At 37.9% G+C, this 24876-nt stretch overlaps 1 protein-coding gene and 1 pseudogene across 1 annotated transcript; one reads left to right on the forward strand and one right to left on the reverse strand.

The window, feature by feature from the left end:
• Nucleotides 1-1803: 1803 nt before the first annotated feature.
• LOC121962130 (protein NLRC3-like) lies at nucleotides 1804-12018 on the reverse strand. The gene is made up of 9 exons (XM_042512329.1): nucleotides 11921-12018; nucleotides 11411-11487; nucleotides 9857-9961; nucleotides 9474-9571; nucleotides 6831-8622; nucleotides 6530-6703; nucleotides 6142-6315; nucleotides 5367-5413; nucleotides 1804-5148 (listed from the first exon to the last, which is right to left on the reverse strand). Exons 2-9 carry the CDS (start codon nucleotides 11482-11484, stop codon nucleotides 4616-4618), a joined length of 2997 nt encoding a protein of 998 aa, XP_042368263.1. The 5' UTR covers nucleotides 11485-11487; nucleotides 11921-12018; the 3' UTR covers nucleotides 1804-4615.
• A 3391-nt stretch (nucleotides 12019-15409) lies between these two features.
• Nucleotides 15410-24361, forward strand: LOC121962079 (annotated as a pseudogene).
• Nucleotides 24362-24876: the final 515 nt, after the last annotated feature.

Consider the following 24876-nt stretch of genomic DNA (forward strand, 5'->3'; position numbering starts at 1 on the left):
GTATTTCCTCTTCCTCTTTATACTTCTACTCCAGTAGGAGGTAAATATGGTATTCTTTGCTTTACTACATTTTCGGGCAGCTTTTTCAGAGCTTTTCATCTCCTCCCCATCCAGTGAAAACTGCGTTTCTTCAGATCTGTTGATGTTGAATGATGAAGGTTTCCTTTGTGTTAAACTGAAACTGAAGGTTAAAAGTCAAAATGAGCTCAACTATAAACATCTACAGCAGCAAAATCCCAGCTAGAAACGTTTGGTTTTAAAAGCGTTCTCAGAAAGGCTCGATGCAATTTTTTAATAATCGGCAAGTTTTCTTTTAGTTACCAGAATATTCAGGTAACATCCTCTGTAAACATCATTTTTTCTGTTTTTGATTTTTAATTTTATTATTTTTGTTAGAATATGACAATACAGGACCATTTCATAAAAATGATGGGTCATATCCTGAAAACAAGCCTGAATGCTGCTTTTATAATGTTCCTCCGCTGTTCTCATGTAACATTGTGGGAACGTTTTATAAACAAGAACATTCCCTGATGTCACCTCTCAGCATCACCAAAACACCCTCAAAATATTAAAAAGATCTTATTGTAAACATATCACACTACATTTTCATTAAAAATGTTCTGTAATCTCAGTCCTCAAAACATTTTCTGAATGTTGCTTTGAAAACGTTCTTCCTACGTTCTCATGTAACATTGTGGGAACGTTTTATAAAAGAACATTCCCTGATCTGTCGCGTTTCACCAAAACATCCTCACAGTGTTTCAGTCCAAACGTTACGTCTCAGTCAGCATTCACAGGAACATCGTTTGAAATGATAAACATCCTCAAAACGTCCTTTGAACATTAGATTTCAGTGTTTTCTTGAAAACATCATCACAACGTTAGACAGTGTTGTGGGAACGTTCCCTGCTCGCTGTGATGCAGAAGAATATTAATCCCAAAACATAAAATATAAAAGGAAAACAGATTTTATTGCACTGAGTACTTTTACATTTTGAAGTAATTTTGCTGATGCACTTTTTCTTAACTATGGTTTTGAATGCAGGACTTGTACTTTTAGTGGAGTATTTTCACATGTGCTAGTTAGTACAGTAAAGGGTCTGAATCAGTGAACTGCAGTGAGTCTGAGAGCTTTTGTCTGCAGATAACGTGCACACGTTGGTGACAGTATGGTGACATCTAGTGGAGGGACACAAATAAAGATAATGTGACTGTGACTATTTGATCTGAACTGCTGTAAAATTTGGGGCACACGCTGCATTTATTTGATTTCTTTGTTGGTCTGTGTGCGTCAGTTTGAAGGGAGTGCAGTCAAAAGAGTCGTGCAGTTGTTAATTTTGCTAACTTAATTTTACTTTCTGTTTTCTTTCAGCACAGTTTTCGGTGAAACACCCTGACACAGCAGACTTGTGAGTACGCTTTCAGTTTTACTGACTCTTTATCTTCAGAGGTCAGAACATTTATCATTGAACATTGTATTTTAAAATAAAATAAAAATGTGCTTTTTGTGAAAGTAAAAAATCAACAAAAGAAATGATCAGGTCACGACTTACATTGTGATTTTAAAATCTTTTTTTTTTGCACCTTTCGTACCAGAGATCCACAACAAATCGTGAATCTTAAACTGAATCATTTATTTAACACCTTAAATATATTAAAATACAGATTTGACAAAAAGCTGGAAACAGACGACTGACAGTGATGGATCTCGCCAGTCAAATGTTAAAATACAATAAAAAGTGCAGTTAGTGTAGTATTTATATTACCTGTATATTGACTGTTGAGGCAAATGAAACTCTGTTCACTGCAACATTTATTTTTATTGATAGGTTGCACAAAAGCGATCATAAACACATAAACATAAAGTACAACACATGAATAATTAATCCGTTAAAACAGACAATTTTTTACATTTACTCACATTTTTGATTCAATTATTTTGCACTCCAGGGAACATTAAACAAACTGATGTTGACTTGTTTTGATTTAGAAATGCATTCGACACTTGCAACATAAAAACCCAAATATAAGTACACTCGATATGAACACTTGACTTAAAATCTGAAAAATCACATGGAGAGTGTATTTAACTCAATTTATCAGCCACAAAATTATCATTCGTCACTCTCAGTTAACTTTTCATATTTGGTAAGCTGCTTAACGTGATGAAATTGTAATATTAATGCATTTTATGAAGTATAAACTCAAAATGTTAAAAAGTAATGCAGATAATTAAAAACAAGTAAAATAAAAATGGTAACAGAGTTTCATGAGATGAGACAAGACGAGACACGGCTGCTTACTTGACTCTCTGACTTTAAAATGTTAACAATATTTTATGATATCCTCATACTTAAAAAGCATAAAACAGTAAAGTTTTCATCTCTGCAATGCACTGGTTGGTTTGTTTAACTTCACGTCTTCATCTATGGTTAATCATTAAGTGGATTATTGCTACATTTGGTCTCTTAATTGCTCACTACAGTATAAAGTACAGCAGGTTATGAAACTGTGGCGTTGGAGGGTTTGACTTGTATTAGCGGTGGGCGTGGTCTGTAGGAGCATGTCGTTAATACAGTAAAGTATTCATCTCTATATCATTATTACAATATTTGCAGTTTACTATCACTAACTTACAACACCAAAATGCAAAACATTTCCATAACTAAAATCTTTAAATGTTGAAACTTTTAAATGTGTATGAATACAAGTTGATCAAACATAAACTTCAAAAACACAATAAATCCCAAAAATTCATAAAAACCTGTACAAACTCAAACCTGTATAACTGAATCTTAGCTGCAAACATGAACATTTAAAAGTTATACAGTCAAATCTCACAAAGTAAGAAAGACACCGGATGCATCTGATTGTGAAAATGCATCTGCGAGTTCAGACGTGTTTTGGGAAATAATAGCATAGCGCCTCCCGAAAAAAGGAAAAGAAAACCTGAACAGCAGGTTCTCAGAGTTTCTGTGCAAAGGTAAAGGTTTGGTTTCGAGATTTGCGGAGACAAAGCTGATATTTTTGTGATCTGTTTCATTAACACACAAACACTCATTGCAGCTTGACTGTTAAACTAAATATTTGCTTGCTTTTTAAATTTTTTTTCTTTGGATTTTCAATCACATTTAACATTTTATGCTTTGTTACATAAGATATATTATGATACATTATGTAGCAAGAAAATATTTACAAAAACAGCCAACACTGCTGTTATTAAACTGTTCGGAAATATAGTTTCTATTAACTATTGAATCCTACAAAAGTCTTAATACAAAAAGTACTTGTTACTCATTTATCTGTTGTTTCATACTAGATATGTGCAAAAATACACACTGAAATACATTTTAGGCTTCAGCAAATGTTGGTCCCAACTTTCTCCTCTTGGCTGGCCTGCTTAACGAAACCTGAGAAGGCTTAAATCCGACTAATTTGCCAAGTTAGCTCTTAGCTATTAAGTATGGCACAGATTTTAATAAATGAGAGGCGTTAAGGTTGGCTAAGGTAGTAATAAGCTAACTATAACGTATTTCATTAAAAAAAGAGACGTTAAGGTTCGGGTAAGGGTGATGGAAAGGGTAAGTCTTGTTACCTATGCTAATGCTAAGCTAACAATCGGCTAGCTACAAAGTATAATGATAAAAGAGAGCCAGTAAAGGTTCGGGTAAGTATAATGGGAAGGCTACATCTTGTTACCAATGCTCATGCTAAGCTAACAATTCTTTGTCTATAAGTATTAGTTTAAAAAAAAGAGGCAATTAAAGTTATGGTATGGATAATGGGAAGGCTACATCTTTTTACTTAGCTAGCTAATGCTAAGTGAGCAATTAGCCAGCTATGAAGTCTTAGCTTAGAAGAGAGACTGTTGAGTTTAGGATAACTATAGTAGGAAAGCTACATTTCATTACTTATAGAGTGAACCACATCTTCATCTATGGTTAATCATTAAGTGGATTATTGCTACATTTGGTCTCTTAATTGTTCACTACAGTATAAAATACAGCAGGTTATGAAACTGTGGCGTTGGTGGGCTTGACTTGTATTAGTGATGGACGTGATTTGTGGGAGCATGTCGTATACACAGGTAACACACGGGTAACTTTTTGGGCAGGACTTGTTCGCCCTTAAACAGATTCACCCGCATTTTCTCACTTTGGAGCATTTTTTCTAAATGCTGAACGTGTGTTTTAAAATTGCTGTTCGATCCCATGTAAATACGCCCGACACTACTCACAGGGAGGTCAGCATGTTTGCTAGTTGTTGTCTACACGCTGTGGCGTGTCTTACCAAAATTTCTTAGCAAAATTTAGACGTTGTTTGTCCTCTTTTTCTTTCAAATGCAAACTGATAACATGTCTCCTCAATGTCAGTTTTGCTTTGCACTACTGGTTTTGTCTACTGGTGGTCTTTAGCACATGGCAAAAGAAAAGGCAAGGCGAAAAACACAAAAAACGAGGCTGGACAGCCAGCATCATGGCTCTCTGTCTGACTACTTCTAGTAGTGATTGTATAGGACATGTCCCTACCATCCATATGCAGATCTACACCTTTGGTTTCTTGCGTGTGATGCGTGTTGCAGTGAAGTTCGGTTAGCTTTGTGCTAACTGAGCTATGTTATCTCACAGAACAAGGCCGAGGAATGAGTGCGAAGTTCAACAGCCGGATAGAGGGGGTCAGTGAACGTTTCTCTGAAGGTGTAGAGGCGGGTCTGACTGTCGGCGGTAACTCTGTAGAAAGAAAGAGTCCCAGCCGGCCAGTCCAGATAAACCCCCACCCTACTGGAGCGTGAGCTGTGGGAAGATACACTGACACTCTGATTGTGGTGCAGAACAAGACAACCCTCAGCAGAGCAAATCAGACACCAAGACCTGTCGTTGCATCCCAGTTTACAATCTCTCACTTCACCTTTCCTGCCAATGGTTTTGTACGTTAACCCAATGGTAAAAGGCCCCTTCACCTCCACCTCCAAGTAGCAGCACCCATCAAGACCCTGTTCACACAGCACCTGCTGGTAGTGATCGAACCTTTCTTGGTGATCTGGATACGGCTGCTCCTCTTGCACCCAGGTCACTTTTCTGTTCTCTTCAGAGAGGAGGAGGTTCTTGTGGGCTGTGTTGGGGTCCAGTGTGAGCTCACAGGCATCTGGAGATAAGAAAACACTTTATTTCAGGAGCACAGACTGACATACTGTGCCTTGACATTCAGGTAGTGACAACTAATCCATCAGAAAGTCATTTTTTTGTTGAGGCTGCCTTCCTTCCTGGATGAATTGTCAATATTCTTGTTCTTCTATTGTTAACTAGTATGTTGAAATATGTTGCAATTTTTGGTAAATGTTTTGCATTTCCACAGAAACTTACATTTCTTGAACCCCGACTTCATCCGGTGACTTCCATCATGTTTAACACTGTGAAGACAATTGACCATCAGACATAGAGCCATTTAAATGATCATGTGTTGCTCTCAGAAACATTTTCAATGTGTCTATTGAGAATCTACTATTGTTAGTGCCGTCCGACCTGCGGTGCAATAGGGTACCCTTGAGAAGTGATGGTCAAAAGAAGCCTTTTGAATCATTTTCTTTGTTTAGTGAACCCACTAGATGGTGCTTTTGGGAAAGGAAAGGTCATAATCTGAACACTGGTTCACTTTTCACATGGTATCCTAAAGGGGCAAGGCAGTCATGAAACCTATGTGACACAGATACAGGAAATGAACCTAAAGTAAGCCATCTTGGTTTATCAACAGTCAACAGTTATTGTCAGTCATCCAGGTCATGGTAGGTCCAAGTGCTAAATCGTAATCAACTGGTTCTGAGGAAACTGAAGAAGCCTCACATGTGAGATGTGATACATTTTAAAGAAACTCGATCAAGTCCAGTTGCATGTACGTAATTTAGCACTTACAGAGCTCAAGTAATGTTAATTCAGTGTGCTTTCAACCCTTAATAGAAAGGAGAGTGTCATCTAGTGGGCTCACAAAATAAAGGAAGTGGTTTATGAGGCTTCATTTGGCCATTAGTACCCTTGAGTAATGTGACAGTTGGTACTACACAATCATGCATTTGTAGCTTGGTAGTCAAGAAAAACTTCTCTCTCAGACTCAAAGAGAAGTGATACTTAGAGTTATATTTACTTGAGTGTGGTGAGCTTGTATCGTGAATCCTGTAACAGTTCAGAGAGCCGCTTCTTTCCCGACTCCCCTGGATTGTTGTAGCTCAGGTCCAGCTCTATCAGATGAGAGGGGTTGGTCTGTAGAGCCGAGGCCAGAAAATCACAGCCTTTCTCTGTGACCTGACATCCTGACAACCTGAGAAAACACAGTGTTTGGTTAATTTGTAGGCAGGTTTTAGAAATATTACATAAAGTAAAAGCACGTGCAGTGAGGTTTCACAGTACATGAGAGACTGATGGTAGATGTAGAATCTGAAGCAAAAAGCATCTTGGCCCAGCTCGGACTGAAAAACCAGCAGTCAAAGACCATGCAAAAAATTAACTCTGTTATGTAAACATCTAATAAATACCTCAGTTTCTTCAGTTTGCAGGTTTGACTTGACAGTCCATCACAGAGCAGCTTTACTCCCGAATCTTGAAGGTCATTGCCGCTCAGATCCAGATCTCTTAGCGGTAAGTGGGGGAACTTGAGTCCAAAGGCCAGGTGTTCAACCGACTCTTCAGTCACTTTGCAGTGTGCTAGCCTAGAGGTGGAAAGAAGGGTTATAATGCTAAAGAAAAAGAAACAAATGTGCAAACATATACATAAAATAATAAGATCATCATATTACAGCCACCTTATGTTTCATATTATAGAAAAGACAAACTTACACAGCTTTTCTGCTGCTCCTCACAGCTGGTATCAGTCGCCTTCTGCCTTCGTCTGATGTGTTGTAACTCTTCAAATCCAACACATCCAGTTCATCCGAAGATACTAGCAGCATGTAGGCCAGCGCGGAGCAGTGCAGTGGAGTCAGCTCTGTTTTCAAGCGATCTGGTGATTTGAGATATTCCTGAATCTCATTTTTGACTTTGTTATCTCTCATCTCAACCATAGTTTGGAAGAGGTTGATGCAACTGTCTGGAGAGAGGGCCTTTCTTTTGATGGCTTTGAGGTGAGTCAAGATTTTCTTGTTGATATCTTGGCTTGGTTCTGGTGATGTCAGCAGACCCTGAAGGACTCTCCGGTTTGGCTCTACCATGAGGCCAAGGAGGAATCGCAAGAAGAAGTCCAGATGGCCGTTCTTCTTCTCCAGCACTTTGTCAACAGTCATCTTTACAAGATCAAGTAAAGTATGATCTTTGTCCTTCAGATTGAGGAAGTTTCCGAGCTCTGTCGTATTGTTGTTTATGAAACAGTCATAGACAAAAAGAGCTGCAAAGAACTCCTGTACGGTCAAGTGCACGAAGAAGAAGACCTTTTTCTGGGAAAAGACTTGTTCTTCCCTCAGGACTGCTGTGCAGAATCCAGAGTAGATGGTTGCTTCTTTTACGTCGATGCCACACTCTTCCAGGTCTTCATCATAGAAGATGAGGTTGTTGTTCTGCAGCTGAACAAATGCCAGTTTACCGAGTTTCAGGAGAAATTCTCTATGCATCTTCAGAAATCTCTCTTTATTTTCATCTGTCTTCTCATCGTATTTTCTGCTTCTGCGTTTTGTCTGGGTGAACAGGAAATGTGCCATCATCTCTGTTAGAGTTTGAGGAGTTTCAGCTTCCTCTTCTTCCCCAAAGATCTCTTGAAATAATACGGCAGAAATCCAGCAGAAGATCGGGATCTGGCACATGATGTCGAGAGTCTGTGAGGAGCGAATGTGCGAGATGATCCTGTCAGCGAGGTTCATGTCATGACTAAACCTCTTCCTGAAGTATTCTTCTTTTTGTGGGTCGGTGAACCCTCTTATCTCTGTCACCAAGCCGACAAAATTTGCAGGGATCTGATTGGCTGCTGCTGGACGGGATGTTATCCACAGTTTAGCCTCGGGAAGAAGGTTACCCTGGATGAGGTTTGTTAGAAGATTCCCCACAGATGTTACTTCACTGACAGATGATACCGGCTTGTTCTCGAAGTCCAGTTGAAGTCTGCTTTCGTCCAGGCCGTCCAGGATCACTAAAACCTTGGCTTTGACAATATCTTCTGGATCTTTCAGATCGTGGACAGCAGGGTGAAATTCAGTCAGGAGCTGGTGCAAGCTTTTGTTATCTGTACTCAAATTCAGCTCTTTGAAAGCAAGACTAAAAACTAAATCAAAGTCCTGGTTCGCGCTCCCCTTGGCCCAATCAAGAATGAATTTCCGTACGGAAAATGATTTTCCAATCCCTGCGACGCCCTTCGTCAGGACTGTTCTGTGACGTCTCTCTTGGTCAGGCAACAGTTTGAAGATGTCACTGATTTCGATTGTATGTTCAGAAGACTCTTGTTCCAATTTATGTTTGAGGTTGCTGAACTCGTGCAGTGGGTGCTGATTTCCACTTTCTACAGCGGTGATGTTGAGTGTTGTGTTTATGCTTTCCAGAGAAGTCTGCTGGTCACCATGACCTTCGTCCGTCACAGTGAATTGCTTTTGCATTGCTTCTTTATGGATCTTCATTGCGTTTAAAAGATGGCTCTCTCCTGCAACAGCTAAATGCACAAGCTTTTATTCAGACTTTTAAAACACCAAAGTTTGTCTGAAAGATCTCCTATTGTGTCAGTTGGCAAAGATCTTAGTAATGTACCGAGGATTTCCTTTGAAGCAAAGGAGTGTGAATAATACCTGAAACATGACGGTGATACACCTTAGCATCAAGTTTTAAAATTAAAGTTTTAAAAGTCTCTATCGTACATAGTTTGAGCATCACTAACCACTTTCAAAAGTTTGTTGTTGTTATTATGACAGTTATGGAGAGGTCGTTTAACACGGTAATCTAAAATATTGGGCCTTATGGCATAGTTGTGGTGTGCCAACCTTATCTTTAAAAGGCCTCTGAGTGTGCCCGGTGTCTAAATATTCACATGGGTAGTGCCACAACACACATGAAATGGGTGGCTGGGTCGTCCGCTAATGGCAAATTTGGTGGTCCAATCCCCAACTCTTCCTGTCAACACGTTAAATTATCCTTGGGCAAGATACTGAACCCCAAACTGGTCCCGATGGCTGTTCCAGCCCTGTGTGAGTGCGTGATTGGTTACTAAGTACCAGGTGGCACCTTGTACGGTAGCCTCAGCCACCAGCGTGTGTGAATGGGTGAATGTAGTGTTAAAACGCTTTAATACAATCTTAAAATCTTTTTACCATTTACAAATAAAACGTTTAATTTTATGTATCTCCTCTGCCTGTCCCCTGCACTGTTTTCGAATTTAACTGTGAGCACCATTTATTTTCTTTTTTGCTACCTGAAGTACTAATCTGTGACTAATAGTTTTTGGCAATAGTTACTAATAGCAATAGCCGTGTAAGCAGCACTACAAGTACTCACGTGAAGTAAACTTACATATTTCTTCCTCAGTATCTGTCTGCTGTCCACCTGTGTAATGGACAGGATCCCTAAAATCCTCCAACGACTCTGAACTTAACTCTTCACTCTGCTGTCTGTAAGAAGAAATAACAACAAATGGCACGTTAATTCTCACCGGATGCAAATAGTTAATGGAAAGACGGGAACTGAAATAAGAGCAGAGTGAAGACACATCCACAGGAGTTAAAAATGTTTCAGTTTGAGCAAAACATTCATGATTATTCTCGAGCAGATATGCACACACGTGTACACAGCAGTCACAAATGGTTTTACTACATTCAGTCTTTTAATTTTGAATAAAAAATTACCTTAATGCGCTTTAAAAAATACATTTCATTTACAGAATACATTAAAATTACCTCTGTATCTCCTCAAGACCAAAATTGAGTGGTTCGCACATGGATCCATCACTCCTCCTCATGATACATTTGGGATCTGTGGACTCAGCTGCACTCTTCTGTGAGCTAAAAGAAAAGATTATCTACTAAAAAACAAACAAATTACTTTTTTTAAAAACAAACAAACTGAGTTATACTTGCATGCATGAGTTGCTTGTGCTAAATATTTGTTAAGGTTCAACTCCAGTATTCTTATATGGGTGCTACATCCACATGATGACCAAATCAGGCTATGGGAAACAAAAGTGCCTTCAAAATATTGTATAATTTCATAGAAGTTTAATTCAATGCACAACACACTGCACAAAGTTAAAGGTTAAGGCTTTGCAGGGCACTTGTTAAGTGTATGAAAATACACTGCATGAATAGGCGTACTCTGTTAACCCTCTGAAACATGGAGAGACTTCACTTCTCTTGTGCTGATTTCAGACGCCTTTTTAGTATTTTAACCTTTAAATCCCAAAGCAAATTGTTGTAATTTCTTTCAAAAGCATGGGGAAAAAAGGCAAGTAGTAACTTGGTAATAAATGTTCCACAAACTGCAAGAAATTAGTAGATTTAGTTAATTGTTCACAATAAGCTTGCTTAATTGCTTGGCTTTAGTTACATTTCGTGTGAGTTTTGAAAGGTGGGTTTGGTTTGGGGTTATTAGTTCTTCTGTTAATGTGTATACACAAACACTTTTTCAAATCTTTTTTAATGGGTTAAAAAATATATAGGATCCATAATGATGTACTATGACAGAGGATTAAGGCCATGTTAAAGAAAAAAGTTGCAATATTTTGAGTAATTTTATGACAATAAACTCATAATATTAGGAGAACAAAATCTAATATTACGAAAATAAATTCATAATTTTACAAGAACGAAAGTCGTAATTTTACAAGAACAGAGTTGTATTATGACGAGAAGGGGGATATTATGTTAGGGAAATAAACACATTGCCAGCAAACTATAAAACAGGCGAAAGCACAGGCAGGCGGCCACTGTCCCCGGCCACAAAGGAGGCTGCTTGTAATTTTTTCTGATCATTTACAAACTTTATTCTTGTAAAATTACAACTTTATTCTCGTAAAATTATTACTTTTTTCTCACAAAATGAAGACTTGAATGAATGACTTGACTTGAATGACTCAATCATTTTTTTCGTCAGTGTGGCCCTGAAATGTTACAGAAATATTATGATTTTAAAAAACATATATATACACTGTATGTATATATATATAGTTTTTTAGTGTATTTCTTTTTCACTTTTTTTGTTGCTCACTGCCATTTTCCATGTTTTTGAAATAAATCCTGCCAAGTTGCTCAGGTTTCTAAAGGTTTAAAGAGGAACTTCTGGTTTCTGATGCACTTTTATCGAGTTGAAAATGGCGACATCTTCTGGACATTGTTTGGTATCACAGAAAAATAAAAACCCACCTACTTGAAGGGTAAAATGACATTACTAAAATCACCATTATTCAGTATTGAACATCACAGCTCACCTGTATATAACAAATGAAACATTGATACCTAACAGACGGCTCCTCGAAGGATTCATCAGAGGTTAAAGAGGTTTTAGCTCGCTTCCTCTTCTTTTCAGCCATTTCCTGTAAAAAAATTAATATTATATAAATCACACAGATGTTTATGGACAAATCTGAGCACAATATGAGCAGTTTTTAATCAGTATAGCATCTTTGTTTTGTGTATTTTGTCACTTTTGCGCCTGTTTAATGACAGATTATAATCTGAGATTAGGGCGTTTTCTCCACAGAATACTAAAATAAATGTATTTCTTCCTGCTGCTGAGTCAGACGAACATGGCCATGTTTGTAAATATACATGGATATAAATATATAAATAATGTCCTTTTTTTGTTTTTACCAAATCCGACTATTTTTTTAGCAATGATCTTTCAGCACAAAGCACCGTACGTGTCTCACACGGAAACGGGGCAAACCAGCGGAAATAACCGCAAACCGTAAAACGGGAACTTTTTATACCCATGAAAAGACGAAAGGAATCATAAAACGTACTTACTTCTGTGGTTTTGTCTCTAAGACAACGTCTGTCTCGTGCCAGCACTAACCAAAAAGACAACGCGTATATTAGTTTCACTTTCGACGTAATCGGTAATCAGGTTAACTTGAGTATTTCCTTTTCCTCTTTATACTTCTACTCCAGTAGGAGGTAAATATGGTATTCTTTGCTTTACTACATTTTTCGGGCAGCTTTTTCAGAGCTTTTCATCTCCTCCCCATCCAGTGAAAACTGCGTTTCTTCAGATCTGTTGATGTTGAATGATGAAGGTTTCCTTTGTGTTAAACTGAAACTGAAGGTTAAAAGTCAAAATGAGCTCAACTATAAACATCTACAGCAGCAAAATCCCAGCTAGAAACGTTTGGTTTTAAAAGCGTTCTCAGAAAGGCTCGATGCAATTTTTTTAATAATTGGCAAGTTTTCTTTTAGTTACCAGAATATTCAGGTAACATCCTCTGTAAACATCATTTTTTTTCTGTTTTTGATTTTTAATTTTATTATTTTTGTTAGAATATGACAATACAGGACCATTTCATAAAAATGATGGGTAATATCCTGAAAACAAGCCTGAATGCTGCTTTTATAATGTTCCTCCGCTGTTCTCATGTAACATTGTGGGAACGTTTTATAAACAAGAACATTCCCTGATGTCACCTCTCAGCATCACCAAAACACCCTCAAAATATTAAAAAGATCTTATTGTAAACATATCACACTACATTTTCATTAAAAATGTTCTGTAATCTCAGTCCTCAAAACATTTTCTGAATGTTGCTTTGAAAACGTTCTTCCTACGTTCTCATGTAACATTGTGGGAACGTTTTATAAAAGAACATTCCCTGATCTGTTGCGTTTCACCAAAACATCCTCACAGTGTTTCAGTCCAAACGTCACGTCTCAGTCAGCATTCACAGGAACATCGTTTGAAATGATAAACATCCTCAAAACGTCCTTTGAACATTAGATTTCAGTGTTTTTTGAAAACATCATCACAACGTTAGACAGTGTTGTGGGAACGTTCCCTGCTCGCTGTGATGCAGAAGAATATTAATCCCAAAACATAAAATATAAAAGGAAAACAGATTTTATTGCACTGAGTACTTTTACATTTTGAAGTAATTTTGCTGATGCACTTTTTCTTAACTATGGTTTTGAATGCAGGACTTGTACTTTTAGTGGAGTATTTTCACATGTGCTAGTTAGTACAGTAAAAGGGTCTGAATCAGTGAACTGCAGTGAGTCTGAGAGCTTTTGTCTGCAGATAACGTGCACACGTTGGTGACAGTATGGTGACATCTAGTGGAGGGACACAAATAAAGATAATGTGACTGTGACTATTTGATCTGAACTGCTGTAAAATTTGGGGCTCACGCTGCATTTATTTGATTTCTTTGTTGGTCTGTGTGCGTCAGTTTGAAGGGAGTGCAGTCAAAAGAGTCGTGCAGTTGTTAATTTTGCTAACTTAATTTTACTTTCTGTTTTCTTTCAGCACAGTTTTCGGTGAAACACCCTGACACAGCAGACTTGTGAGTACGCTTTCAGTTTTACTGACTCTTTATCTTCAGAGGTCAGAACATTTATCATTGAACATTGTATTTTAAAATAAAATAAAAATGTGCTTTTTGTGAAAGTAAAAAATCAACAAAAGAAATGATCAGGTCACAACTTACGTTGTGATTTTAAAATCTCTTTTTTTTTTTTTGCACCTTTCGTACCAGAGATCCACAACAAATCGTGAATCTTAAACTGAATCATTTATTTAACACCTTAAATATATTAAAATACAGATTTGACAAAAAGCTGGCTGTATTTTAATATATTTAAGGTGTTAAATAAATGATTCAGTTTAAGATTCACGATTTGTTGTGGATCTCTGGTACGAAAGGTGCAAAAAAAAAAAGATTTTAAAATCACAACGTAAGTTGTGACCTGATCATTTCTTTTGTTGATTTTTTACTTTCACAAAAAGCACATTTTTATTTTATTTTAAAATACAATGTTCAATGATAAATGTTCTGACCTCTGAAGATAAAGAGTCAGTAAAACTGAAAGCGTACTCACAAGTCTGCTGTGTCAGGGTGTTTCACCGAAAACTGTGCTGAAAGAAAACAGAAAGTAAAATTAAGTTAGCAAAATTAACAACTGCACGACTCTTTTGACTGCACTCCCTTCAAACTGACGCACACAGACCAACAAAGAAATCAAATAAATGCAGCGTGAGCCCCAAATTTTACAGCAGTTCAGATCAAATAGTCACAGTCACATTATCTTTATTTGTGTCCCTCCACTAGATGTCACCATACTGTCACCAACGTGTGCACGTTATCTGCAGACAAAAGCTCTCAGACTCACTGCAGTTCACTGATTCAGACCCTTTACTGTACTAACTAGCACATGTGAAAATACTCCACTAAAAGTACAAGTCCTGCATTCAAAACCATAGTTAAGAAAAAGTGCATCAGCAAAATTACTTCAAAATGTAAAAGTACTCAGTGCAATAAAATCTGTTTTTTCCTTTTATATTTTATGTTTTGGGATTAATATTCTTCTGCATCACAGCGAGCAGGGAACGTTCCCACAACACTGTCTAACGTTGTGATGATGTTTTCAAAAAACACTGAAATCTAATGTTCAAAGGACGTTTTGAGGATGTTTATCATCATTTCAAACGATGTTCCTGTGAATGCTGACTGAGACGTGACGTTTGGACTGAAACACTGTGAGGATGTTTTGGTGAAACGCACAGATCAGGGAATGTTCTTTTATAAAACGTTCCCACAATGTTACATGAGAACGTAGGAAGAACGTTTTCAAAGCAACATTCAGAAAATGTTTTGAGGACTGAGATTACAGAACATTTTTAATGAAAATGTAGTGTGATATGTTTACAATAAGATCTTTTTAATATTTTGAGGGTGTTTTGGTGATGCTGAGAGGTGACATCAGGGAATGTTCTTGTTTATAAAACGTTCCCACAATGTTACATGAGAACAGCGGAGGAACATTATAAAAGCAGCATTCAGGCTTGTTTTCAGGATATTACCCATCATTTTTATGAAATGGTCCTGTATTGTCATATTCTAACAAAAATAATAAAATTAAAAATCAAAAACAGAAAAAATGATGTTTACAGAGGATGTTACCTGAATATTCTGGTAACTAAAAGAAAACTTGCCAATTATTAAAAAAATTGCATCGAGCCTTTCTGAGAACGCTTTTAAAACCAAACGTTTCTAGCTGGGATTTTGCTGCTGTAGATGTTTATAGTTGAGCTCATTTTGACTTTTTAACCTTCAGTTTCAGTTTAACACAAAGGAAACCTTCATCATTCAACATCAACAGATCTGAAGAAACGCAGTTTTCACTGGATGGGGAGGAGATGAAAAGCTCTGAAAAAGCTGCCCGAAAAATGTAGTAAAGCAAAGAATACCATATTTACCTCCTACTGGAGTAGAAGTATAAAGAGGAAAAGGAAATACTCAAGTTAACCTGATTACCGATTACGTCGAAAGTGAAACTAATATACGCGTTGTCTTTTTGGTTAGTGCTGGCACGAGACAGACGTTGTCTTCGAGACAAAACCACAGAAGTAAGTACGTTTTATGATTCCTTTCGTCTTTTCATGGGTATAAAAAGTTCCCGTTTTTACGTTTGCGGTTATTTCCGCTGGTTTGCCCGTTTCCGTGTGAGCTGACGGTGGACCTGCAGACACGTGTGGTGCTTTGTGCTGAAAGATCATTGCTAAAAAAAATAGTCGGATTTGGTAAAAACAAAAAAAGGACATTATTTATATATTTATATCCATATATATTTACAAACATGGCCATGTTCGTCTGACTCAGCAGCAGGAAGAAATACATTTATTTTAGTATTCTGTGGAGAAAACGCCCTAATCTCAGATTATAATCTGTCATTAAACAGGCGCAAAAGTGACAAAATACACAAAACAAAGATGCTATACTGATTAAAAACTGCTCATATTGTGCTCAGATTTGTCCATAAACATCTGTGTGATTTATATCATATTATTTTTTTTACAGGAAATGGCTGAAAAGAAGAGGAAGCGAGCTAAAACCTCTTTAACCTCTGATGAATCCTTCGAGGAGCCGTCTGTTAGGTATCAATGTTTCATTTGTTATATACAGGTGAGCTGTGATGTTCAATACTGAATAATGGTGATTTTAGTAATGTCATTTTACCCTTCAAGTGGGTGGGTTTTTATTTTTCTGTGATACCAAACAATGTCCAGAAGATGTCGCCATTTTCAACTCGATAAAAGTGCATCAGAAACCAGAAGTTCCTCTTTAAACCTTTAGAAACCTGAGCAACTTAGCAGGATTTATTTCAAAAACATGGAAAATGGCAGTGAGCAACAAAAAAAGTGAAAAAGAAATACACTAAAAAAACTATATATATATATATATATATATACATACAGTATATATATATGTTTTTTAAAATCATAATATTTCTGTAACATTACGACAGAGTTTCAGGGCCACATTGACGAAAAAAATGATTGAGTCATTCAAGTCATTCATAAGTCTTCATTTTGTGAGAAAAAAGTAATAATTTTACGAGAATAAAGTTGTAATTTTACAAGAATAAAGTTTGTAAATGATCAGAAAAAATTACAAGCAGCCTCCTTTGTGGCCGGGGACAGTGGCCGCCTGCCTGTGCTTTCGCCTGTTTTATAGTTTGCTGGCAATGTGTTTATTTCCCTAACATAATATCCCCCTTCTCGTCATAATACAACTCTGTTCTTGTAAAATTACGACTTTTGTTCTTGTAAAATTATGAATTTATTTTCGTAATATTAGATTTTGTTCTCCTAATATTATGAGTTTATTGTCATAAAATTACTCAAAATATTGCAACTTTTTTCTTTAACATGGCCTTAATCCTCTGTCATAGTACATCATTATGGATCCTATATATTTTTTAACCCAATAAAAAAGATTTGAAAAAGTGTTTGTGTATACACATTAACAGAAGAACTAATAACCCCAAACCAAACCCACCTTTCAAAACTCACACGAAATGTAACTAAAGCCAAGCAATCAAGCAAGCTTATTGTGAACAATTAACTAAATCTACTAATTTCTTGCAGTTTGTGGAACATTTATTACCAAGTTACTACTTGCCTTTTTTCCCCATGCTTTTGAAAGAAATTACAACAATTTGCTTTGGGATTTAAAGGTTAAAATACTAAAAAGGCGTCTGAAATCAGCACAAGAGAAGTGAAGTCTCTCCATGTTTCAGAGGGTTAACAGAGTACGCCTATTCATGCAGTGTATTTTCATACACTTAACAAGTGCCCTGCAAAGCCTTTAACCTTTAACTTTGTGCAGTGTGTTGTGCATTGAATTAAACTTCTATGAAATTATACAATATTTTGAAGGCACTTTTGTTTCCCATAGCCTGATTTGGTCATCATGTGGATGTAGCACCCATATAAGAATACTGGAGTTGAACCTTAACAAATATTTAGCACAAGCAACTCATGCATGCAAGTATAACTCAGTTTGTTTGTTTTTAAAAAAAGTAATTTGTTTGTTTTTTAGTAGATAATCTTTTCTTTTAGCTCACAGAAGAGTGCAGCTGAGTCCACAGATCCCAAATGTATCATGAGGAGGAGTGATGGATCCATGTGCGAACCACTCAATTTTGGTCTTGAGGAGATACAGAGGTAATTTTAATGTATTCTGTAAATGAAATGTATTTTTTAAAGCGCATTAAGGTAATTTTTTATTCAAAATTAAAAGACTGAATGTAGTAAAACCATTTGTGACTGCTGTGTACACGTGTGCATATCTGCTCGAGAATAATCATGAATGTTTTGCTCAAACTGAAACATTTTTAACTCCTGTGGATGTGTCTTCACTCTGCTCTTATTTCAGTTCCCGTCTTTCCATTAACTATTTGCATCCGGTGAGAATTAACGTGCCATTTGTTGTTATTTCTTCTTACAGACAGCAGAGTGAAGAGTTAAGTTCAGAGTCGTTGGAGGATTTTAGGGATCCTGTCCATTACACAGGTGGACAGCAGACAGATACTGAGGAAGAAATATGTAAGTTTACTTCACGTGAGTACTTGTAGTGCTGCTTACACGGCTATTGCTATTAGTAACTATTGCCAAAAACTATTAGTCACAGATTAGTACTTCAGGTAGCAAAAAAGAAAATAAATGGTGCTCACAGTTAAATTGGAAAACAGTGCAGGGGACAGGACAGAGGAGATACATAAAATTAAACGTTTTATTTGTAAATGGTAAAAAGATTGTAAGATTGTATTAAAGCGTTTTAACACTACATTCACCCATTCACACACGCTGGTGGCTGAGGCTACCGTACAAGGTGCCACCTGGTACTTAGTAACCAATCACGCACTCACACAGGGCTGGAACAGCCATCGGGACCAGTTTGGGGTTCAGTATCTTGCCCAAGGATAATTTAACGTGTTGACAGGAAGAGTTGGGGATTGGACCACCAAATTTGCCATTAGCGGACGACCCAGCCACCCATTTCATGTGTGTTGTGGCACTACCCATGTGAATATTTAGACACCGGGCACACTCAGAGGCCTTTTAAAGATAAGGTCGGCACACCACAACTATGCCATAAGGCCCAATATTTTAGATTACCGTGTTAAACGACCTCTCCATAACTGTCATAATAACAACAACAAACTTTTGTAAGTGGTTAGTGATGCTCAAACTATGTACGATAGAGACTTTTAAAACTTTAATTTTAAAACTTGATGCTAAGGTGTATCACCGTCATGTTTCAGGTATTATTCACACTCCTTTGCTTCAAAGGAAATCCTCGGTACATTACTAAGATCTTTGCCAACTGACACAATAGGAGATCTTTCAGACAAACTTTGGTGTTTTAAAAGTCTGAATAAAAGCTTGTGCATTTAGCTGTTGCAGGAGAGAGCCATCTTTTTAAACGCAATGAAGATCCATAAAGAAGCAATGCAAAAGCAATTCACTGTGACGGACGAAGGTCATGGTGACCAGCAGACTTCTCTGGAAAGCATAAACACAACACTCAACATCACCGCTGTAGAAAGTGGAAATCAGCACCCACAGCACGAGTTCAGCAACCTCAAACATAAATTGGAACAAGAGTCTTCTGAACATACAATCGAAATCAGTGACATCTCCAAACTTTGCCTGACCAAGAGAGACGTCACAGAACAGTCCTGACGAAGGGCGTCGCAGGGATTGGAAAATCATTTTCCGTACGGAAATTCATTCTTGATTGGGCCAAGGGGAGCGCGAACCAGGACTTTGATTTAGTTTTCAGTCTTGCTTTCAAAGAGCTGAATTTGAGTACAGATAACAAAAGTTTGCACCAGCTCCTGACTGAATTTCACCCTGCTGTCCACGATCTGAAAGATCCAGGAGATATTGTCAAAGCCAAGGTTTTAGTGATCCTGGACGGCCGGCCTGGATGAAAGCAGACTTCAACTGGACTTCGAGAACAAGCCGGTATCATCTGTCAGTGAAGTAACATCTGTGGGGAATCTTCTAACAAACCTCATCCAGGGTAACCTTCTTCCCGAGGCTAAACTGTGGATAACATCCCGTCCAGCAGCAGCCAATCAGATCCCTGCAGAGTTTGTCAGCTTGGTGACGGAGATAAGAGGGTTCACCGACCCACAAAAAAAGAAGAATACTTCAGGAAGAGGTTTAGTCATGACATGAACCTCGCTGACAGGATCATCTCGCACATTCGCTCCTCACAGACTCTCGACATCATGTGCCAGATCCCGATCTTCTGCTGGATTTCTGCCGTATTATTTCAAGAGATCTTTGGGGAAGCAAAGGAAGCTGAAACTCCTCAAACTCTAACAGAGATGATGGCACATTTCCTGTTCACCCAGACAAAACGCAGAAGCAGAAAATACGATGAGAAGACAGATGAAAATAAAGAGAGATTTCTGAAGATGCATAGAGAATTTCTCCTGAAACTCGGTAAACTGGCATTTGTTCAGCTGCAGAACAACAACCTCATCTTCTATGATGAAGACCTGGAAGAGTGTGGCATCGACGTAAAAGAAGCAACCATCTATTCTGGATTCTGCACAGCAGTCCTGAGGGAAGAACAAGTCTTTTCCCAGAAAAAGGTCTTCTTCTTCGTGCACTTGACCGTACAGGAGTTCTTTGCAGCTCTTTTTGTCTATGACTGTTTCATAAACAACAATACGACAGAGCTCGGAAACTTCCTCAATCTGAAGGACAAAGATCATACTTTACTTGATCTTGTAAAGATGACTGTTGACAAAGTGCTGGAGAAGAAGAACGGCCATCTGGACTTCTTCTTGCGATTCCTCCTTGGCCTCATGGTAGAGCCAAACCGGAGAGTCCTTCAGGGTCTGCTGACATCACCAGAACCAAGCCAAGATATCAACAAGAAAATCTTGACTCACCTCAAAGCCATCAAAAGAAAGGCCCTCTCTCCAGACAGTTGCATCAACCTCTTCCAAACTATGGTTGAGATGAGAGATAACAAAGTCAAAAATGAGATTCAGGAATATCTCAAATCACCAGATCGCATGAAAACAGAGCTGACTCCACTGCACTGCTCCGCGCTGGCCTACATGCTGCTAGTATCTTCGGATGAACTGGATGTGTTGGATTTGAAGAGTTACAACACATCAGACGAAGGCAGAAGGCGACTGATACCAGCTGTGAGGAGCAGCAGAAAAGCTGTGTAAGTTTACTTTCTGTGTAATACGTATCATATTTTGCAAGAAAATCAAACTTTATATTTTCTTACTGAACACTTAGATGGTCTAGTAAATTCAGAAGACGCATGTCATCTGCCAAACAATGTGAATAAATGGCAAATACCAAGGTTTCAAGAACTGGTTTGTACCAAATGTTATGCAACCACACCCAGAGGATGAAGTTTCGTATGGCCACAGTTTAGGGCGTGGCAAAAAGCCTGCTGCCAGTTAAAATCTTGTTAAAATTGGTGTGAACATCTGATTTTCAGTTTAAAGTTTTAAGTTACCACATTTTTTAGATTCAGCCCCAACAATTTGACGATCCCACCAGCTCTTCGTTTGAAGCATACAGATGCTTTGACAAAAGATAATTATGATCCTTGGAAAAATTTATATGAGTTCTCACCAAGATGATGACAAGAGTAGACATTTTTGGACCAAACACTTTTAGGGACTCCCTTAAAGGAACTGCCTCCTGGAGACTTCATTTGAGAACTGCATACTTCCAAAGGCTGGCTTTTTTTATATTTGCATTCGTACCATCAATCAGAACGCTGAAGCGACGTACTGTAGGATGGCGAGCAGCAGGTATAGCACCATCACTTTGGCTTTGACAAGCCAAAATCACGTTATATGCGACAGTCGCACAGTTATTTCTGGACTTTGATGATGGTACATTGATCAGTCTTTTCTTCGATGGCTTTCATTATAAGCTGTTGTTTTTGTTTTGCATTGTCTGTTGTTTACACAGCTAACACAGTTTATATCTGGACCAATTACTGCACACTTACGTTAGTCATGGTTCCTTATTGTATTGGAGAGTACTTCCTCTCCAGTACTTCCTCTGAAATAGGAGCTATAAAAAAAGCCCCCTAAAATGGTGATCCAAGCATATTGATTATTTGATTGACCTCTTGCGAGTCGTAAATAACAAAAAGGGTGGTCGTTGGAATTACTTATACCTAAAACTATCCAAAAAAATAAAAAAAAAAAAAAGCTACTGTTTTGTCATTGCATTATAACTTCAACATCAACCAACAGACTAGCAGACTGCAAAGTGACTCCAGAGTTGGTTGAGCACCTGGGCTTTACTCTCAAGCACACCCACTCAGCTCTGAGAGATCTGGACCTCAGCAACAATGACCTGAAAGACTCTGGAGTGGCGCTGCTGTGTAATGGACTACCGAGTCAATGCTGCAGACTGGAAACACTGAGGTAATAACACTACTATTAAGTACAGTGACAGATACTGGCCATGGGTGGACAAGTTTAAGTGCGACTTTAAGCTAAAACATAAATGTCAAAACACTGTTTTCTCAGGTTGTCAGGATGTCAGGTCACAGCAGAAGGCTGCGCCTTTCTGGCCTCGGCTCTACAGTCCAACGCCTCCCATCTGATAGAGCTGGACCTGAGCTACAACCATCCGGGAGATTCAGGAGAGGAGCTGCTGACTGAGCTGAAGAACAATCCAAAATACAAGCTCAGCATACTCAAGTAATTACACAGTACTGACTTCTCTACTGATGTGACAGGAAAGTGTTGAAATACTGCTACAAATTCAGTATGATGAGACTGTAGTATAGTGCCAACTCTATAAACAAATGATAAAAAACTTTCTTCACCATAAAATAAATTCTTCTTACTGCTTACATTTATCTTCATATTTCAATCTTAACACTAATCTGAAGTCGTGGTTACCTTAGATCCAATTTGGAAGCCATTGACTATCATCTGACAAGGATAAGCGTCTGGGGGCAACGGCCAATATTTTGTAAGAACTGGTGTAACAAGTAGATATTTGGGCTAAGACTTCCTCTTCTGTGCACTGGTTATTTAGGCCATTATTAGCAGATATATTTAAATAAATACGGATATCAAACCTTTTTTAAAAAAAACACATAAGAGAAATCATTGGGTTCCAAAGTTGCATTTTGGCCAATCTGTTTGGTTTCCTCACTGTTTACTTGTGCTTATAGAGGCAATTTATTATCTGACTAAATTACAAACAAGGTTTCAGACTCAAATATTCCTCTCTACAGCATTGATCATGGTGGGAGTCACAGGATGAATCCAGGCTTCAAGAAATGTAAGTATCTCTATATTTTTGGTAGGAAAGACAAACAAATCTAGATAAATGTTCATAACTGGTTTGAACTCCCTTTAAATCAAATGTTTTCTTACCTGTAGATGCCTGTGAGCTCACGTTGGATCCCAACACAGCCGACAAGAACCTCCTTCTCTCAGAAGAGAACAGAAAGGTGACCCGGTTGGGAGACGAGCAGCCAAATCCCAAATACAAAGGAACGACAAATCAGGTGCTGTGTCAACAGGGTCTGGATGGGCGCTGGTATTGGGAGGTGGAAGTGTTCGGACCTCTAAGCGTTGGGGTCACATACAGAGGAGCTGACGAGAAGAAGAAGACAGAAAAGTTAAAGATGGGATACAATGATAAATCTTGGTGTCTGGTTTGCTCTAGTGATGGGAATTACGTTTTGCACAATAACGAGAAAGTAGACGTGTCCCCACTCGGATGGCGCTCCAGTCGGGTTGGGGTTTATCTGGATTGGCCGGCTGGCACTCTGTCCTTCTATAGAGTATCCTCCGAAAGTCGGACCCGCCTCCATACCTACAAAACAACGTTCAATGAGCTCCTCTATCCTGCTGTTGAACTGGAAGACACTCGGTCTTCTGCATTCTTTTGTCAGCTCATATAACCGACTTTTCGACGTATTCACACTTGCTCTAACCCCTGTGCATCAGTGTGGGCTAGTTCTCATAAATAAAGTCTAAACGTGTCGTGCAACAACAAACTGCTCTTTAAAAGACTGAAGTTGTCTCAAGCTCCATTAACAAACTTAATTTGCATCCTATAAGTGAAAATGTCTTATTGGTATTTCTGTTTATTTGAAAGAACAGTTCCATTAATCAAAAAGTTGTTGCTGAAATTTGCAGCTTTTTTTGACAAACCATTAATTTTAAATTTTAGTAATTTTTCAAGCAAAATATCAAGTAGTGTTACGATTATGCTATTAATATTTCTGGGAAACTAATCTATATATTTGATCATTTTTCTGACATTTCATTGATAAAACAACTAATCAATTCATCAAAAAAAAAAGAAAAAGTCCTAAAACCTTGGAAAAAAGTAAACATTTCTGCACCTCCTGATCACTTCTATCAGAGTCAGTGGGTTTTTTTGTTAATTATTTGAAATAAGGTCTTTGGTTAACACAAGCTGAGCAGATTTTCACATTTTGTTCTACGACGTAAAAATATGTCACTCGATACCCCACTGTGAACTCCAAAGCTTTTAGAAGCAGTTACAAACAACTAACTAAATGTGACTACTGAACAGCATCCTGCTGAACACAACTTTGGTGTCGTACGTTTATACTCTTACATTGTTCCTTATATAACACGTCATCCCTAAAACACGCTACAGCAGCTATGTTTGTTTCATATGTCATGAAACTGATATGAAGAAACTTTACCAGACACTATGAAGAGGAACTTTGATTGAAATGAGTTTGTTGTTGTTTTTGTTTTACAGGGAGTAGAATAGCAAAGACACTGTTTAGAATTAAATAAAATTTGTTCTTTCTAGTCCCCGGTAGGATTATGAATTATGTCTGAAGAATTCAAATGAAAACCACAGCGAGTTTGCAGTTTCAGGAAATTTAAGAACTATTCCACATTAGTGTGAAACTAATGAAAACTTAGAACTTAAGTTTAGTGACTTAGAAAAAAACACTCTTTTTTTGGAATTATTACATTTTGTGGTTCGGTGTTTTTTTGGGAGGGGTATGACCATTTTCTTCTGATTTGTTATGCTGATGGTCTGACATTTCAAGCACTCTGGTTAAAGACTTGTGGTCTGGTGTATTGCAATGGCCAACCAGTTTCATTATATGTCAAACATGTTTTCAGTAATCTCTTCAGTTTTACTGTTTTGTCTTTTTGTCACAAAAAAGCAAAGAATAAAAGCAACACCTCCAAAATCTCAACTGAGAACGTATTGTTTTCTTTAAACAATATAACAGACAGTATTATCTGAACTGGTTCATGTGTACAGGAACATAATGGATTGTCCACCTTGTCATATTGGGATGAATGGTTCACTGGTTTGGCTGACAATAAAGGACGGGGCGGCCTGGCTGCTCCGCATCCCAGCTGTCGTCCCCCTGCAGACTCACTGAGGGCGGGTGGGGCCTCTTCATCCG

This window comes from Plectropomus leopardus, chromosome 23, assembly GCF_008729295.1.
Source record: "Plectropomus leopardus isolate mb chromosome 23, YSFRI_Pleo_2.0, whole genome shotgun sequence".
Lineage (NCBI taxonomy): Eukaryota > Metazoa > Chordata > Actinopteri > Perciformes > Serranidae > Plectropomus > Plectropomus leopardus.

Coding starts and splice junctions, on each gene's coding strand:
- LOC121962130 (XM_042512329.1), bottom strand. CDS start 11,484: ATGGCTGAAAAGAAGAGGAAGCGAGCTAAAACCTCTTTAACCTCTGAT. Junction 9,962..11,410: donor TTCGAGGAGCCGTCTGTTAG/GTATCAATGTTT, acceptor CTTTTCTTTTAG/CTCACAGAAGAGTGCAGCTG. Junction 6,704..6,830: donor AGGAGCAGCAGAAAAGCTGT/GTAAGTTTGTCT, acceptor TTCCACCTCTAG/GCTAGCACACTGCAAAGTGA.